The sequence below is a fragment of the Pan troglodytes genome, chromosome 16 (genome assembly GCF_028858775.2).
Source record: "Pan troglodytes isolate AG18354 chromosome 16, NHGRI_mPanTro3-v2.0_pri, whole genome shotgun sequence".
In the NCBI taxonomy this organism is placed as follows: domain Eukaryota; kingdom Metazoa; phylum Chordata; class Mammalia; order Primates; family Hominidae; genus Pan; species Pan troglodytes.
This window is the reverse complement of record NC_072414.2, coordinates 50,556,064-50,574,484: the sequence shown is the minus strand read 5'-3', so window position 1 is coordinate 50,574,484 and position 18,421 is coordinate 50,556,064. Positions and strand designations below refer to the sequence as shown.

General features: G+C 48.3%; 1 protein-coding gene across 5 annotated transcripts in view; it reads right to left on the bottom strand.

Moving 5' to 3' along the window:
* The window catches only part of LIPC (lipase C, hepatic type), a 159,128-nt gene that overhangs the window by 8,746 nt on the left and 131,961 nt on the right, over nucleotides 1-18,421 (bottom strand). For all 5 annotated transcript variants that reach the window (XM_009429224.5, XM_024349218.3, XM_054667594.1 and 2 more), the window contains 4 exons: nucleotides 18,212-18,394; nucleotides 17,528-17,645; nucleotides 14,201-14,434; nucleotides 11,611-11,853 (listed from right to left, as the gene is read on the bottom strand). In XM_009429224.5, the coding sequence (XP_009427499.1) occupies nucleotides 11,611-11,853; nucleotides 14,201-14,434; nucleotides 17,528-17,645; nucleotides 18,212-18,394 (778 nt within the window). The remainder of the gene's footprint in view (nucleotides 1-11,610; nucleotides 11,854-14,200; nucleotides 14,435-17,527; nucleotides 17,646-18,211; nucleotides 18,395-18,421) is intronic.

The window sequence follows — 18,421 nt, the reverse complement described above, 5'->3', positions numbered from 1 at the left end:
ATGGCATCGTTAAATGATAATACATTTTTGCATTGTTGAATGCATTGCATCATCTCATTTACTCATCACAACGCTGTGATGTAGGCATTGTTATTATCACCCCCATTTTATAAATAAGAAAACTGGAGCTCAGATAGATGAAAGTGACTTGCTTAAGGTCAAATAGCAGCATCTGTGCTCTTAGCTTCCCTCACCCTAGATGGTGTTTGCTTAGCTTGCATGGTGGCACAGCTATGGAGCTGTTTTGAAAATTATCCTACCTCATTCCAAAATGGCTGATTACTGCTTGGACTTCTTTCTCTTGTCTCCATATTCTCCCCAGTGGATTCCCCAGGGTTGGATGCAGGGTCCAGCTTCCAGACCAGGATTGGCTTTTGTTTTTGTTTTGGGTTGTTTTTTGTTTTTTTTTTTTGAGACAGGGTCTCTCTGTCACTGAGGCTTGGGTGCAGTGCCACCTTGGCTTACTGCAGCCTTGACCTCCTGAGCTCTCTTGTCTCCATATTCTCTAAGTATCTACAGTGTTCTAGCTCCAAGATTGCAAACAGGTTTAATACGGCACGTTAATTCCATTTGATTGATAAGAACTGCCTGGATCCCTCTGTTGAGATGGATTCTGAGGCCATGTCCGGGCTTGTGGCAAGATGAGTGTCTGGTTTGGGAAAAGGATAAGGGATTTATGGAATACTTGCTGCGTATTTGCCTTTCCTGTTTAGACAATGGTTAATCCACGAATCCTAAGAGTGCCTTGCACACAGTAGGTGCTTAATAAACTTTTGCGGGATGAATGAACTGATGGTTTGCTTGGGGGTGACGTATCACAATGCACATTAACATCTAACAACATGGAAATCACCTCTGAGGATTCAAGACCTGAGTTTCAAGCTTTGTCATAGGAGAATTTCAAAAAATTAGATCATGGTAACTAGCCACTTGACTATCCATCCCTTGTACCCAGCATGTGGAAATTCATCTCTTCATCAATCAATCTACTAACTCCTAAATGGTACTATTTCTACCGGAGGTTGGTAGCTATACAGCAAGCCCAGCAGAGGGTACTGCCAGCTCCAGTGTCCTGGTATGGCTGTATTGCCAAGTTTCTAGATTACACAATCCTATCCTTGGCATAAACTAATCTTCCCATTTGGATTTTGTATATAATTTGCTCATGTGAGCGGGGATATCTCTTGGGTTTACTAAAGGGGTTATCTCTGAAGCACCAAATGTTTATTTATGTTCACAACAAGAGCCAAATACTAAGAGTTGATTTATTGGCCAAGAGTTTTCTGCTTTAGATAAGAGCTAGCTCAGGTAGTATCTGGTACCTACTACAGTACCCTATACACCAGCAGTCCCCAACATTTTGGGCATCAGGGATGGGTTTCATGGAAGACAGTTTTTCCATGGACCACTGTGGGGGCAGGGGGATAGCTTCAGGATGAAACTGTTCCACCTCAGATCATCAGGCATTAGATTCTCATAAGGAGCATGCAACCTAGATCTCTAGCATGTGCAGTTCACAATAGGGTTTGTGCTGCTATGAGGATCTTATGTTGCCACTGCTCTGACAGGAGGCGGAGCTCAGGCGGTTATGCTTGCTCGCCCACTGCTCGCCTCTGGCTGTGAGGCCCGGATCCTAACTGCCCACTGTCTGTAGCTCGGGGGTTGGGGACCCCTGCTGTAATACAATAGATGCTCAAATCCCAAGCCTGGAATAAAGCAATATGATGCCCTCAAGACAGCAAAAGAGGCTGTGGGTGAGAAGTAAGAAAACAGCTGGCTGGGCACGGTGGCTTGCACCTGTAATCCCAGCACTTTGGGAGCCGAGGCAGGTGGATCACAAGATCAAGAGATTGAGACCATCCTGGCCAACATGGTGAAACCCCATCTCTACTAAAAATACAAAAATTAGCTGGGTGTGGTGGTGGGCGCCTGTAGTCCCAGCTACTCGGGAGGCTGAGGTAGGAGAATTGCTTGAACCCAGGAGGCAGAGGTTGCAGTGAGCTGAGATTGCACCACTGCACTCCAGCCTGGTGACAGGGCAAGAGTCTGTCTCAAAAAAGAAAAAAAAAGAAAAGAGCTATAGGCGCAAGTCCTGGGAAGGGTCCCTAAACTCTTGGGTGGCACCACTGGAGAGAGGGACTTAGCCTGTCATCCCAGAAGCCTCTGGAGAGGTCTTACACTATTTGGGGGTTTGTCAAGGAAACTCTGTAACAAATGAACAGTCTTGTAAGTCAAACTGAGACAAAAAGAAAGTTCTTTCCAAAGTGGGGGAGGGGGTAAGATGTGGGAGGACTGGCCTTGGGTTAACCTCCTTATGAATAGTCAGGATACCTTCTAGAGTTCTCAAGGAACACTCATAGTAACCGATCAGTTTAATATGATATGTATTGATTGGAAGTCTACTGTGTGTTTAGCCCAGTGCTAAATGCAGTTAAAAGCATATAATGAGGCCGGGCGCGGTGGCTCACGCCTGTAATCCAAGCACTTTGGGAGGCTGAGGCGGGCGGATCACGAGGTCAACAGATAGAGACCATCCTGGCTAACACGGTGAAACCCCGTCTCTACTAAAAATACAAAAAATTAGCGGGGCGTGGTGGTGGTTGCCTGTAGTCTCAGCTACTGGGGAGGCTAAGGCAGGAGAATGGTGTGAACCCAGGAGGTGGAGCTTGCAGTGAGCTGAGATCGCGCCACTGCACTCCAGCCTGGGTGACAGAGAAAGACTCCGTCAAAAAAAAAAAAAAAAAAAAAAGAGCATATAATGGCAGTATGCACGATAATAACATTGGCTAATATCTATTTTGGTTTTTGCCAAGTGCTTTGCTTCTGTCATCTCACTTAACCCTCAAACAAATGATACGATTATTATCTCATTTTAGAGAAGAGGAAACTGAAGCATAGAGAAGTTAAGTGACTTTTCTCGGATCACACAGCTAGTAAGTCTTATATGGCTGGGGCGTCAGCTCACACAACCTGACTCCAGAACTTGAACTTTTACATGTTTATACCCAGGACCACTAGCTTTATATACTCTAAGGAAAATGTTGAATTGTGGAAAGAGATTTCAGTTAAAAAATGTCCTAACATTTGTTTAAAAATACACTGAAAACACCTGAAATATTCAGTAATAGAGGGATGGCTATGAACTAATAACAGCAATTATGATAACTACTATTTAGCGTTTCACTATGTCCCAGACATTGAGCTAATAGTTTCATATAATTATCTCATTTCTCTTTACAACAACTTTATAAGATGCCTACTTTATCTTCCCTCCCACATCATTTTACAAAGGAAGAAGCTGAGGCTCAGAAAAAGTTAAGTAACTTGTCGTTGTCACGTGGCTAATAACTGATGAAGCTGCAATTAGAAGTTAGTCTGCTGATTCTCAGTTCATTGTCCCAAACATGTGATTTACTCTTATGAAGCCATTAAAAGCTATTTTTGGAATGATTTCAATGCTTATGAAAGAAGTGAAAAAGAAAACAAAAACAAAAAAACACAGGCTACGAAACTGTCTAGTATGAGACCAACTCTGCAAAACAGAATGCATAGAAGTAGGGGAATTCACAAAAACATTAACAGTGAATTTACAGTATTAGAATTACAGAAATATTAACAGTAAATATTAACAGAACATTTTTATTCTTTATGTTCTTCTGCAAGTTTCACGTTTTCTGCAGTAAACATGTATTCTAATTGGAATCCTACTGGAAAAAGAAAGAGCTTTTACAAGTATTGAAAAGGAAAAAAAAGAGAACTAGAAGTTGCGGTCCTTTGTGGCCTCTGCCTTGTCTCACAGGCATCTGTGTCCATGTCTTATCTCCCCAAAGGCCATCTCAGAACCACACTACTGCTTGTATCTCCACAAGGGCACAGCACACACTAGGCCTCCAAGGAGTACTTCACAGGCTCTCTGAGTGACGAATGACATGCATATATAACTGCATTAAAGACACCAAGAATGATAAAATAGCTCCCGTCTGTTGAGATCCTACTATGTGTTAAGCTACATACTAAGTGTTTTACATACATCATTTTTCTCCTCATAACAGGCTAAATAATGATGCCCTGCTGGGTAGTGCCCATCTGCTCCCTCTACCCCTGCTGTCCTCATCCACTCTGGCCTCCAGTGCTCAGCTCTGAGCTCCAGGATGGGATCCCTTAGGCTGCATCTGCCGGGCTCCCTTGTCGATTGGTTTCTGGTTGGGTGTGACCACTGGAGGGAGAGGCACTAGCAGGAGATCAGGGCGGAGAAGAGAGAGGCAGGGGCATTTTCCCTCTGCTCCCCCGTGCTCTGGAGCCTGACTGTGCAGCCACTGCCCTCCCACGATTATCAGCAGCCCCTCCTCCACGGCTCCGGTTTTCCCACGGCTAGTCCCTTCCCTGGCTCCATCTGTCCTGCTGTTAGAGGCAGGGAGCAGCCTCAGTCCTTGTTGGTTTCCTTAACACTGCCCACCCTGTTGTAAGGAGTCCCACTTGCTTTCTTCAGCTGATCCAGGCCAGTGGAGTCCTGTTTTCTGCTGAGACCTAGACCGACACAGTGTTAATTATCCTGGTGAATATAAATAAGGAAGTGGAGGTTTGGAGACCTATAGTTATCCAGATAGTTCAGTGGAGCAGGATTCAAAGCCAGGTGTGTCTAATTCCAAAAGACTCTTTCTATATCGCCTGCTGTTTTCGTTCTGCAAGCTGAGTCTCTCCCTTGAAAGCAAATGGCCAACAGCCCCTGAAGAAAAGCTGTGGTTCAACACCTGCTTCCAATGAAGCCACCAAGACAAACTGCCTGCCAGCTCTGACCCCTTGACATCCATCCTGGGCTATCGCTGCCACAAAGGACGCTCTCCTGTCCCCTAAACGTCTGGCCCCTGAGCCGGGGAAAATGTTTCATGCCCTTGTCTTGGCGATACACTTTTTCTTCCCTTTTTCTGAAATTGTGAGTAGGAGGAGATTGATTTCTGCGTTTGAGATGCTATGGTTCCACGATTTTAGGAGAAGGTGCTTGTGTAAAACCCAGGAGTCAGCTTTAGAGGATGCAAAGGCCCCTTTAGCTTGCACATCCTATGAATGAGAATTGCCTATTTCTACAACATGTGTCCCTAGAGCAGCATCTCTGCAGGAGGATGGAACCTGCCAAGGTGTGTGGGCTGTGAAGATCCAAGCCAGCATGCTTTCTGAGGCTCACCAGGGAACGGGCTGTGGACGGAACCTGCGCTGATGGCTGAGGCACCCTTGAGTTTGCAGGAGCACTCCTGAGAAACTCCATGTCTGCACGGGGAATCTTGCATGACTGCCCTTTTTTGGAGAAATCTTTAAATGAAATTAACTTTAAATATAAATGAGTCTTTCATGCTGAGAACTGGTTCCTGCTGAGAACTAGTTCCTCCTCCTCCTCCTTCTTCTTCCTCCGCCTCTTTTGTAGAGATGAGGTCTGTATGTTGCTCAGGCTGGTCTCAAAATCCTGGGCTCACACAATCCTCCTGCCTTGGCCTCCCAAAGTGTTAGGATTACAGGTGTGAGCCGCCACACCCAGTCCTAATTATTTACTCTTATTTGGATTTTTGTAAGTGTTTTTCTTCAAAAAAAAAAAAAGGAAGAAAAGAAAAGACAATTTGCCTATCATTCTACCCTGCCACCCCCAGCACAATGATGCTATTACAAAGATTAAGGAAAAAAGTGTGAGTGATTTTGCCCACTTTACCTTATGACATGTTTAATAAGGACGTTAAAAAATGATTTGGGGAAAACGCTTTTAATCCTGTGACTGCAAAGAGACCAGTACAACATACTCCCAAGTTCTGGCAGGAGAAATTATTTCAGGTCTTAAAGATGAAAGGCATGAAATAGTCCATTGACCTCGAATGTGATCAGGGAAACTCCATTTACAGCAGAAATCTGAGGCCTCCAGAGAGTCTCCTCACTAGGAAAAATCCTGGATTGTAACCCTGTGTGGACCCTGCTGGTGCCATTTAAAAAAGAAAAAACTTACATTTTCTTTTCACAAGATCAGGTTATTGAATTTATGAAAAGAGAATATATTTCTTTCTATTTTTTGCCTCCCAGAAACAATGATTCTGAATCATTAGGTGTTGGCTCTGGGAGATATTATGACTCTCTTTGCAAACATCAAAGAGGGCTTTTTTTTTTTTTCCCCCTCAGTGTATAGATTTCTCTCATGGAGATGGTAGGAATGAGACCTCTTGTGTTTTCTCCAAGCCCAGAGGGCTTGTTCCTATACCCGAAATGCCTCTAACTCAGAGGGAAGCTGAAGATCATAGGACTGAGGGGCCCAGGATGGTGTTGTCCAGGGTGTTGCTGCCCAAATAAGGCAGCCAGTGCCAGCAAGGCTGAATGAAAGTGAATTAACTCAGAGCAGGCGCGAGTGAAGAAGAAAAAGGGAAAGTGATCTTGTTAGCCTTTGTATGTAACACCTGTATGTGTTGGTATTTTTGTGGCCACATTTTGGTTTAACTGTACAGTCCCATTTAAGTGATGCCCTGATGTCACGAGACTGGATGCTTGCCCCTTTCTTTTTAAAATTAAATTGAATTTTTTTGAAACAGGGTCTCACTCTGTCACCCAGGCTGGAGTGCAGTGGCACCATCATGTCTCACTGCAGCCTTGACCTTCTAGGCTCAAGCAACCCTCCTGCAGTCTCCCAAGTAGCTGGGACTACAGGCATGCACCACTCTACCTGGCTAATTTATAATTCTTTTGTAGAGATGGCGTCTTGCTTTGTTGCCCAAGCTGGTTTGGAACGCCTGGGCTCAAGAGATCCTCCCACCTTGGCCTCCCAGAGTGTTGGGACTTCAGGTGTGAGCCACCGTGCCTGGCCAATGCCTGCCCCTTCTGTGGGGGTCTGTTGCTGCCTGCGAGCGGTGGAGATGGGGGAGTGTGTGTGTGCGGCCAGGACTGTGGTGCTGACTGGCGTCCTGTTGCCAGCTCTTTGTGCTGTGGGTGGAATAAGGGCCCTCAACGGATAGACAGAGCCCAGGGTTTGAGTCCTCTCTGATGCCTGCTACCTTGTGATCTTGAGACCACATAGCCTTTCTGGGGCTCGATTTCCTCATCTGTGAATGCAGATTAAGAACTTTCTTGTAGTGTCGCTGTAAAAATGTGATAAGATGGCGATGAAAAAATGCCTGCCTTCCAGAAGGTGTTAATCGGGTGTCATCTACTTCCTTCCTCCACACTGAACTGACCGGGGCAGGTTTTGAGACCCACCTGCAGGCCCCGTGCTAGTGGTTCATCCCCATGTCTATTCACACCTCTTCCTTGGTGCCCACATAGGTTTTGTCATTAGGTCAAGGTCACATAAGTGGTTGGCAGCAAGGCCAAGATTCTTGACACTCCTTATCCCAAGCCCAAGCCTGTGCTGTCTACGACAGCCCCTGCTTCTTCTGGAACTCTCCCTGAAGTCAGTGGAAACCTTCCAAAGAAGTAGCTGAGAAAAGCCAAAAACAGACCGACTGCCCGAGTCACAGCTTGGCTCGTCATCTCGCCGACCAGCAAGAAAGGGTGCTCTCATGGCTGCGGCGAGCAACAGAAGCAAGTGCCCCTCACCCCCGACCCAGGGAGCCTGGAGTGCAGGGCCGGGGGTGAGGGCGCGGGGGAGGGGGAAGGGCGCGGGGGAGGGGGAAGGGCGCGGGGGAGGGGGAAGGGCAGCACGGGGAGGACAGGAGAAGAGTGGAGGAGACATGGAAGAGGGAGTGTGGAAGGAGGGCAGAGAGGAGGAGGCGGGACACGCAGCTGGAATGCCGCAGGAGGGAGAGGCACTCAGTCGAGGGCCTTGGTCCTACGCCGAGGCCAAGTGCAGTAAAAGGAGCAAAGGCTGGGATTCAATGCGATGCTTCCTGCTCACAAATTGTGTGACTTCGCCCTGACCGTGTCTCTGTGTGTGCGTGTGTCTCTCTCCGTCTGGGGGTTGCTGTGAGGATCAAATGGGAAATGAGCTAACGTGTACAACACATCCAGCCCAGTGCCCGGGCAGAGTGCCCCCCGAGGGCCCCTTCCCTCCTCTCCACCCGGTTACCTCATCTGACTGCTCTGAGGATGAAATGAGAGGAGGCACTGGCGAAACAGGATTTACTCCGTACAGATCCGTTTCCCTCCCCCTCCCTTAAAAACAGGCTCCCAAACTGGTAAAGGTTCCTTGTGAGAGAGTGAGAATGGAAGTGGGCGATAAATTGCCTCGTTTCACTCGGCGACTGTTTCCCAATTCTCTCTTGCTACTGCTGTACTCTCGCAGTGTTTACCCGAGTTCTGGTGTACGGTTGTAGAAAATAGATCCTTTGATGGTTTTGTCGAAATATCTTGGGAGCCAGAGGAATTCAGGCCAAGTTAGTCATCCTTTGTGAAACTACAATCAGGAGGCGATGTTTATCTTGCCCAACCAGACCCTGCACTAAAATACATTGTACAATTAGATGTTTTTGAAAAATGGGGATTGTGGTTTCTCTGTAGGCCGGGGTTGGGCAAGTCCGCTCTTTTAAGAGTGTAATATGTATTCATCAAAATGCTGGAGGTGGCTGGTGAAATAGGCTTTGGGGGCCCAAGTCAGTTATGATCACGGTTGTGATGGGCAGGGAGTGGTGTAGCTGTGGTGGCCTAGATTAAAATCTTCATCCCAGCATCACCAGTAGAACTCTCCGCAGCGATGGAAATGTTTTATTTCTGTGTTCTCTAATGCAGCAGCCACGTATTTGAGCACTTGAAGGTGGCTTGTGTAACTGACAAACTGAATTTTTGGTTCCATTTAATTTAAAGTAACTTAGATTTGGATTTAAATAGCCACATATGGTTTGTGGCTACCACATTGGACAACATAACATTATATAGATAGCAGTATCCCATGAGCAGCTGCTTCAAACAGGCGAGTCTCGCATGAGTGCACTTTCCAGCCATGCCCAGGGTGGCTTGATGTGACCACAGAGACGTTACTTTCCACTAGCAAGTGAAACTGGGTTGAGTGGGTGAGGACTTTGCTCACTGGAGGGGCTGAAGGAGAACTGGGGAGAATTTGTGGGGGAGCAGAAAAGGAGAGGGTATGGGCTGGGCGCAGTAGCTCACACCTGTAATTCCAGCACTTTGGGAGGCCGAGGCGGGTGGATCACTTGAGGTAAGGAGTTCGAGACCAGCCTGGCCAACATGGCGAAACCCTGTCTCTACTAAAAATACAAAAATTAGCTGGGCGTGGTGGTGCACGCTGGTAATCCCAGCTACTTAGGAGGCTGAGGCAGGAGAATCACTTGAACCCTGGAGGTGGAGGTTGCAGTGAGCCAAGATCACGCCACTGCACTCCAGCCTGGGCGACAGAGTGAGACTTGGTCTCAAAAAAAAAAAAAAAAAAAAAAGTAAGAAAGAAAAGGAGAGGGTGTGGTACAAGCCACAGCTCAGCACTGGAACCTCCCTCCAGCCTGGGGCTTTGGATTCCTGACCAGTTTCAGTCAGTCCTGCCCTTAACCTCCTCCTCACTAGATGTCCCAGGAGCAAGATAAGTAGTCGGTAATAAAGAGACACAAATGTGGTCTCCAAGGAACTCATCGTGGGTTAGTCTCCACCGAGCCCCCTGAGGGTAGGACTGTGTTTGAAGAATATACGGATGGATGAGTACGTTGGTTTTGGTAGCTGGTGGGTGAGATAATGATGCCCTAATGCAATTCTTTGGTCTTCCTTAATAAGAAAGGGATCCTTGTGAGTTCACATCAGCAGTGTATGGTGGTCGGGCACTGGGGCCGTTGGCAAATGGGAGAAGCTCAGCCTGGTTCATGCCTACTGCTCTTGTTTCCCCTTCTTCCTTCTCTTGATGCTTCCCTTCCCAATCTCCAAGTCCCCAGTAGATGTCCTAGGGCTGGGCCAAATCCTTCACTTCAGATGAAGTGCCCAGTTTAGCCCTGGAAGATGAAAAATGACCTCTTTTCTTCCCAGGTGATTTCAAGGAGAAAGCAATTCCCCCACCCTTCTCTTCCATACCCCTCTTATCCCCATAAACAGACCAGCGGCAGGTTTAGGAGGTAAAAAATCACTCTGCTCATTCTTTGGAGGCCCCAGGTCTAAATGCCAGGTCTGCCAAGAGCTTTTTGTCTCTGGACAAATAATTTTCCCTGCCTAGGCCTTGGTTTCCCCATCTGAAAAACGGCAGGGTTGAACTGCTCCTCATGATGCGAACATTCCATGATTAAAATAGATCCAGTGAAATGTGATTATCTAAGAGGCTTAATCACTCCAGGCGGCACTGCCATTTAAAAGAGGAGCTGGTTCACCCAAATGAGTCTCTAATTGGCAGCCTGCAGCGGAGGAGCTCCCCGAAGCAGGAAGACTTCCAAATTCCCTCACCTGCGTGCTGCCATCTCCTCCAGCCCTAAGGGACAGCCAGTGGAGGGACCCTTTGGCCCGAAAGATCCTGCCCTCACACCAACTACTCTTCAGATGCTGTGCGCACCCACAAGAAATTTCTGTCATTCCTAGACCTGCTTGACTCAAGGGAGGGAAACCTGACTGGAGAGCAAAAGTTCCGATACACAGAGAAATCCTGTGCCTCAAAAATAAGCTGCCTGGGAGTTTGAACTCACGACCGAGAGTCAGGTGGCCCTGTCCCAGGTCTCCTTACAGCTGCACAGCTGTGGGCACCCCACGCGAGTTTTGCTTTCCTCCTCTTTAGAATGGGATAATAACCAGCCCTGCCATCCTCGCCTGGCTGTTGGGAGAACCACAAGGAGCTGATGGCTGCATTGAATGTTTTGTGTAAAATGCTCCCTAAAAGCAAAGTGGTGGTGACGGCCTGTTCACATTCTCCAGATACAAATATCTGCATGGTAATAGTCAAACAGCACATCAGATTTCTTCTCCCAGCACTGGAGAGGCTGTGCGATGAAACAGTGAGATGCTAAAGCACTCCCGAGCTGTTTTAGGGATTAGGCAGAAATGTTAATGGCAACAGATGTCGGCTTGTTCCCTCCAGGAGGATTTAGGTTTCAGTGGAGTATTTCTCTGCTGGCCTCAGCCTAAGACGTGGTCACAGCCCTTTCTACAATCTTCCATTCAATCCAGATTGCTGCTGGGCCCACTTTCTGCCCTGTGGTTAAAAATCTGGCTGGGAAACATTGGAAGCTGAATCTTGTCTTGGGAGTGCCTCAGGGTGAATATCATGTCTTATCAGATCAGCTGATTCAAATCTTAGAAGAAATGAAATGCAGTCTAGAATCCAGTTTTTTCATGGGGGCCGTGAACAGAGATGAAAGAACTGGGTTCTAGGCTGTGTTTGGAGATGCCTGAAGTCCCTGTACAGTGAGATCCGGGTAGCCCAGGTAAACTGCGTGTGGCCTTGCAGATCTAACATTCTAGGGGAGCATGAAAATGGACAGAGAGGCCAACCCAAGGATCGTTTCAGAAATGGTCGAGGTTTCTCCTCCTAGCCCTTGGCAGCAAGGTGGCCACACTCTTGGGACAGGAGAAAGGCTGTGTCAACGTTGCTGTCTGGAGCCTGCACAGTTTCAGAAACACTGCAACAGCAGAGCTGAAGCACCTCCAGGAAAGAAGCCAAGGGGACTTCTGAGCCCTTTGGGCAGGGGACTGCATCCTGCCCTTCTGAAGGCTCCCCAGCTCCACACTCACCTTTGAAGGGGGACTGGGCTCGCGTTACGAGGAAGAGCCTCTTGCTCTTGCTCCGCGGCTCCTGGCGGACGTGGTAGCCCAGCGTGTTGCAGCGGCCCTTCTTGCAGCTCAGGCACAGGCCCTGGCTGAAGCTGTTCATGTCACCACACAGGTAGGCCATGCTCTGCGTGCCGGCGTGCAGCAAGGAGTCGATGAAAAGGTGCACCGATCGCTCGTGGGAGCATTTTATGGTCTGGGTGATGGCTGGAACACAGGGCAAGGAGGACGTTATCACCCCTTAACCCAAAGCAGCCTCAACTCAGGATCACCTTGGTTCTCAGCCCACAGGAGGTTAGCAGTAGCACACAGAACAGGCAAGGGTGGGCTTGTCAAGGCAGACCCCTTGACAACAGCAGGATGTGACAACTGACTGAAACTAAGGGAAGTAGACCCTCTGAGTCATGTAGTGTCAGGCAAAATCCCAGGCACTGCCGGGACCCTGAGAGCACTCCTTTATGCCAGCGTGTTACAGTAGGCATTTTAATAGGCACCCAAGTCACTAAGGAAAGATCAAATTCATTAAGAGAGCAGGTTAGTGTAATTTATTATAGAAATATTTCTATCTCAAATGAGATAATTTAGAATGCCCAGGTGCTGATGCCTGGAGGGTGGGTTTTCTGGAACAGGCTTGTGTGGGACTCCTCTTCTCTTAATATAACTAGATACACTAGACAATCCCGTGGCACTCTGATGGTCTGGAGAACGCTGAGGCCTCTCAACAATGTCTACCTTGTGTCCCACAGCAGCCATTGCATCCCTTAGGTAACAGGCCTGTGAAACCAGCACAAGAATTGGATTTGGAAGGACATTGCCCAGTAACCAGATCTGGACAGGCCTCACCCCCAAAACAAGCTTATGAGGTTGATCTACTAAGGATTTGACCTTTTTTTTTTTTTTTAACTCTCCAAATTTTAACCTAATCTGTGGTAAATAATTCTCAGGGGATGTTAAGGAACCACCACAAGATATGTGAAACACTTGCTGTAAAGGGACAGCACAGGTGACTTTGCCAAAAGCTATTTCCCCAGTTGTCTGGAGGCTAAATGCCAAGATTAGTCACTGCAGTCCTTGGACGCTAGCGGCTGCATTCCTTGGGCACCTACTAGGAGGCTGTGTATGCTGCGTGCCCTCCGCTCCTCCACTGCCTGCATCTTCACTGCAGCTCCTTGAGGCCGCTGTTTTCAACGAGAAAACTGAGCTTCCAAGACATCCACTAACTCACCCAAGCTCATCCACCCAGGAGGTAGTGAAGGTGAATCTGCAGTTATCCAGTGAGCCCCTGTGCAGCTGTGGCTGGGAGAACTACCCCAGGAACCCTTTCAAACACAGGGGTGAAGACGACTGAGAAAAACCAGCCCAAGCTTGGGCAAGCTGAATACCTGCATTTGGTTCCGTCGCTTTGAAGTTTAGCACAAAAGAGCAAATGGTAAAGATTGGTCAGGAATGTGTTTACCGGGCAAATAAAGCCCATACACCATCCTGATGGTCTGTACTGAGCTTTGTTGGGGTGAAGTTTGGGATGAGGGCTGGATGGTCAGCTGGGAACTGCTGGTGGCTGGAGGGGAGGTGATGGGGTGGGGGAGGTGGGAGGGATGTAAGCAATGATAAGGACAAGTTCCCAGAAGGCTCTCTCAGGCCTGGGCGGTGGAAGGCTGGGAGTCCAGCCAAAATGAGATGATGCGGAGTGTGAAGGTCATTCGGATATTGGAGAGGCGAGGATGGTGTCATCACAAGAGAGTGTGTTCTCAGCTGAGTGTTGGATGATCAGGGTGAGGTGGCTTGTGGGGGTGGAGGGCTCTACTTGGCTTGGAGTGATTGGCATGTCTTAATCAGGGTGATATTTTATAATAGCAAGAAATTTGGAATGCCCGTGGAATGTGCTGCTTCTGCTGACATTTTTGTTCTTTAATCCTGTGCATATTATCAATGTGCATGTTAATATTTCGGTTTTAGGACTTGAGAGAGAAGTGGGATCACAACCCAGATAACAGCACATTCCGTGTCTGCCCTGAGGTAAAGGGCATAACAAGGACATATTTGAAGCTGAATTTCCCATTGGGAGAGTCTGAGTAATTTCCTCAATTAAACTGATGGGGTGGGATGAAGAGTGAGACCTTCATCGAGAAGCCACAACCTATTAAGTGGATCCTCATGTGGTTCAGAATAGAGGTGGTCCCTGGAACGAGGGAACTTCCAGAGAAGGAAGAATAAACACAGGCATCCGGACTCAACTCTCAGAAGAGCTGGTACCCCGGGAGAGGGTTTGCCTGAGCACATGGGGCTGGGGTGAGAAGTGGGGGTTCCTGTTGGTGCCCTCTGTTCATCCTCAGGGCGTGGCCTTGGCCTGTTGCCAGGAGTGGCCCGCTGGGGGACAGGCACCCTTGCCCACTCCAGTATTCCTTCTCTCTGGGTAGGCTTGGTGACCATACACCCTGGGCCCCTATCCTTGCTGAACTCTTCCCTGAGTCCCGTATGTTGGTAGATTCCACTGAATTCCAGAGGCCCCATTGAAATGTAGGCCGGTGCTCCCGGCCCATGACTTCATTCTCACCATTGAAGCCGTGCTGGGCAATATGTCTGTAGAGCTCTAGGAAGTGGCAGCCAGGCTGGAAGGAGCCCCCGTTGGGATAGAAGTCATAGTGTCCTATGGGCTGTTTGATGCCCACGCTCAGGCCCATGTGCTCCCGGGTAAAGGTATGAATGGCATCCACAAAATTGGCATCATCTGGAGAAAGACGATTGCTGGGGGAACTTCCCTCAAACAAAGGTCCCGCGGCATCCAGCCCTAATTGGAAAGCAGGGGTAAGGGTCACGTGGGAGCAAGGAGAGGGGAAGAGAAATGTGCTTTTTAGCTTTGGATATTATTATACATTAATGAACTAGCAGGAAGAAGAAACACCTAGGGCATAATCCTTCCCTAGAAAACCTCGCCGTAACCTTTTCTCAGTAAAACCACAGTAATTCATGGTGCTAACAATGACACACAGGCTGGGCATTAGCTAGCGGGGAAAGAGGTTTGCGGAAACTCTCCAGTGGTAGACACAAGGTTATGATGCCTGAGGCCAGGAGGCCTGGGCAGCATAGTGAAACCCCATCTCTAAAAAAAAAAAGAATACAAAAGTTATTTGGATGTGGTGGCCTGTGCCTGTAGTTTCAGCCACTCAGGAGGCTGTGGCAGGAGGGTTGCTTGAGCCCGGGAGTTTGAGGTAGCAGTGAATCATGATTGCACCACTGTGACCCAGTCTAGGCAACAGAGGGAGATCCTATCTCAAAAAGAAAAAAAAAAGGAATAAGGTTATGAGGGAATGCTTGATTTACTTGAGCAAATCAATTTTGAGTACCTCTCAAGCTACTTTCAAGACCATCTGTTTGCATACAAAAAAAGCCAATATGCTCATTATAAGTAGTTCCAACCTACCTATCAAAGAATGAAATTTATTTGCCTGTATGTTGTCAATAATTTCCCTAAACAAGCTGATTTTTCTCCTAAGATGTCATTTCATTAGAACGTCCAGAACAGCCGCGGGACATTTCACTGTATGTGAAAATGTTGTGTGCAAGTAGGGGAGCTCAAAGCTCTGGGCCTCAAGTGACAGATGTCTGTGCATGAAGTAAGGTGGCAGCTCCTGGCTGACTGTGGTTGGGGAGTATTTATGTGCTCAAAGTTTTTTTCCCTGTCTTTCTTCCTCTGCCTTCTCTGGAGGACCCTCTGGTGTCCCACCCCAGCCCTGGTTTCCTTCCCTACTTGGGGGGCGAAGGAATTGAGAGTGAGCCATGAGATCACCTGTTCTCCAGCCCTACCCCCAGTGACAAATGAAAAATGTCCTTGGCCGGGCGCGGTGGCTCACGCCTGGTAATCCCAGCACTTTGGGAGGCTGAGTCTGGCAGATCACCTGAGGTCAGGAGTTCGAGACCAACCTGGGCAACATGACAAAACCCCGTTTCTACTAAAAATACAAAAATTAGCCGGGCATGGTGGTGGACACCTGTAGTCCCAGCTACTTGGGAAGCTGAGGTAGGAGAATCACTTGAACCAGGGAGGTGGAGGCTGCAGTGAGCCAAGATCATGCCACTGCCCTGTAGCCTGGGCAACAGAATGAGACTCTGTCTCAAAAAAAAAAAAAAAAAAAAAAAAAAAGAGAAAAAGAAAAATGTCCTGATATGATTTCTGTTCCTTTCTTCATCAGGCTGATGACAAGATGGCAAGAGGGTGTTGAGCTTTCCTGCTGTCTCTGAGGTGGGTGGGCCCAGCTGATACGCCTAATGTGATCCACAGCACCAGTTGGATGGAGAGGGTTCTGGGCCTCGGGCCTGAGGCTGCCTCGCTGGGTGTGGACTCTGACCTCTGGCCCTGCTTCTTCAGTGGGAGGGCTGCTCATCCCCAGGCTATTGTGGGTTAAATCCATGGGGGCCACACCCCCGTCTGTGACCAGGCTTCCCCAGTGACCAGCAAGATGAACAAAAAAGCATGAGGAAATGAGCTGTCATAATCACAAATGTATTCTGTTTAAACGTCTGCCATTATCCCCATTCTTTCTCAAGTTAAAAGAAATTCTTTTATAAAGGAATGGTAATAGCAGATAGTAGTTGTTTGTAAAAATGTCTTCATGGCCGGCCATGGTGGCTCACGTCTGTAATCCCAGCACTTTGGGAGGCCGAGATGGTGGATCACCTGAGGTTGGGAGTTCGAGACCAGCCTGACCAATATGGTGAAACCCCGTATCTACTAAAAATACAAAAAAATTAGCTGGGTGTGGCTTAGCTACTCGGGAGGCTAAGGCAGGAGAATTGCTTGAACCCGGGAGGCAGAGGTTGCGGTGAGTTAAGATCATGCCATTGCACACCAGCCTGGGCAACAAGAGCGAAACTCCGTCTCAAAAAAAAAAAAAATGTCCTCACTTGATAAAATATAAATTCGCAACAACTTTGTTATTCATGTAAAATGCTCTTTGTTTTGGCCTGTGAAATATTGTTTGAGCCTGCTGGGTCTTGAAGGATGAGGAGGAGTTTGAGTGGCTTAGTGGTGGGCAAAGCAAACAGTGCATGCAAAGGCCCAGAGGCACAAGAGGCCATGGTGTGTTTGTGAAGTAGAGAAAAACCTTGTGTCGTTGAAGCCTAGAGCTCTGGGAAGGGATCAGCAGGAGGAGAGGCTGGGGCGCTCTGGGGCTTCCACACCGAGAAAGACCTTGCCTGTGCCTCCCGGGTTTTATACCTGTGGTATCAGTGGGCCTCAGACTTGGACTGGGGAACAATCTCACCAGCTGTGTGTTTTTGGATCCAATGCCTGGCAGTGTGAAGGGTGGGGTTGGTGTCACGGAAGCCCGAGAGGAAGGCCTTCCTCGCACATGTGCAGACCTTCCTGGATATCTTGGGCCATTCCTGAGTGTGTATGGAGTTTGGGGTGAAGTTTTTGATGCAGAGCTCCCTCCCTCAACCCAAATGGGTCCCAGACTAAAACATACACGTTTCACAAATGTGGAAATGGAGGCACTAACGTGGCTGATGAATTATAGCAAATTAAGGCTGTGATTCTTCACTCCTTAACTCGCCCAAATTGGACTTTGTAAATTATAGATTAAAAAATAAGACTCTTTCTTGCTAGAAAAGTCCATCTTTTAGTCCCATTTGGCACACCAACATGAGGCATTCGTTTGAGGGCAGGCAATAGGAATTGAGGCTATAATTTGCTCTGAATTCTCTGGAACAGCAATCCATGACATTGGTCATTTTTGAAAGAATGTTACAAGTCCTCTCATGAGCTTTGATCCCTCACAATAAGTGTTAGGGTGTTTTAATGATGAGCCTGTTGGAAAAGCAGGTCCTTGTTGGACGCCCCTATGGAGTGGAGATCAGTGTGTGAGTTATTAGGCATGATTACCTGTGATTCTCCCAATCTTGTGCGTTCCACCGATGGAACTGCCGGCAAATCCTGACACGTGTGCACCCAGGCTGTACCCAATTAGGTGAACATGGCTTCGAGAGAATTGAACAGATTCCTGGAAGACAGCAGCGGGATGGGGGCAAGAGAAGAGCTGCCTGGATGAAAGCCTTTTGCGGTCCAGTGTGTTGTGGCGCCCACCCTGTTCTTCGTGCCTGCTCAGAAATGAGGTGCCTTATTCACACTCCAAACTGAAACTAGTCTCTCAACTGGCTGACTCTTCTGGGACTCAGGTACCTGTGACCTCGCCTGGTAGCTGCAGCCTCCTGCCTGCCTATCTTCCCCTGGACACTAATGCCCTACAGAAGTGATCCCACTCATTTGTGTGGGGGCTTGATAGCTTACAGGGTGTGTTTGTATCCCTTAGCATGTCTAAGGGGGTGAGCATCAGAGGAATAGTGGATGAGGAGAGGGGAGAATGTGGTTCTGTGAAACAGGGGTTCAAGGGAGGCGTCTGAGAGAGCCCTGGGGTCTGGTGTCAGTCCTGTGCCTTCTCATTCCTGTGAGGTGAGCATTAGTGCTTCTCCTGCCTGGGCTGCTGTTGGAGATCAGCTTAATTCATTCACTCTCAGAGGAAGGGAAAGGAGGGAAGGGAGGTGAAGGAAGGATGGGGCAGGTCGTTACCTCCAGCCACCGGAGAAGAGCCGCGACCTCCTTGCCCACAAGGCGGGTGTTGCGGACGGCGATGGTGTAGTGGTCGTGGGCCAGGGTGATCCAGTCCACCAGCCCCACGTTCACTGGCTGGGTCGGCTGAGACTTCAGCGCGGCCACCATCTGCCAGATCCAGTTTTCTAGTATGCCGTCCACCTGAGGAGGGGACAGAGGGAGGGTCGC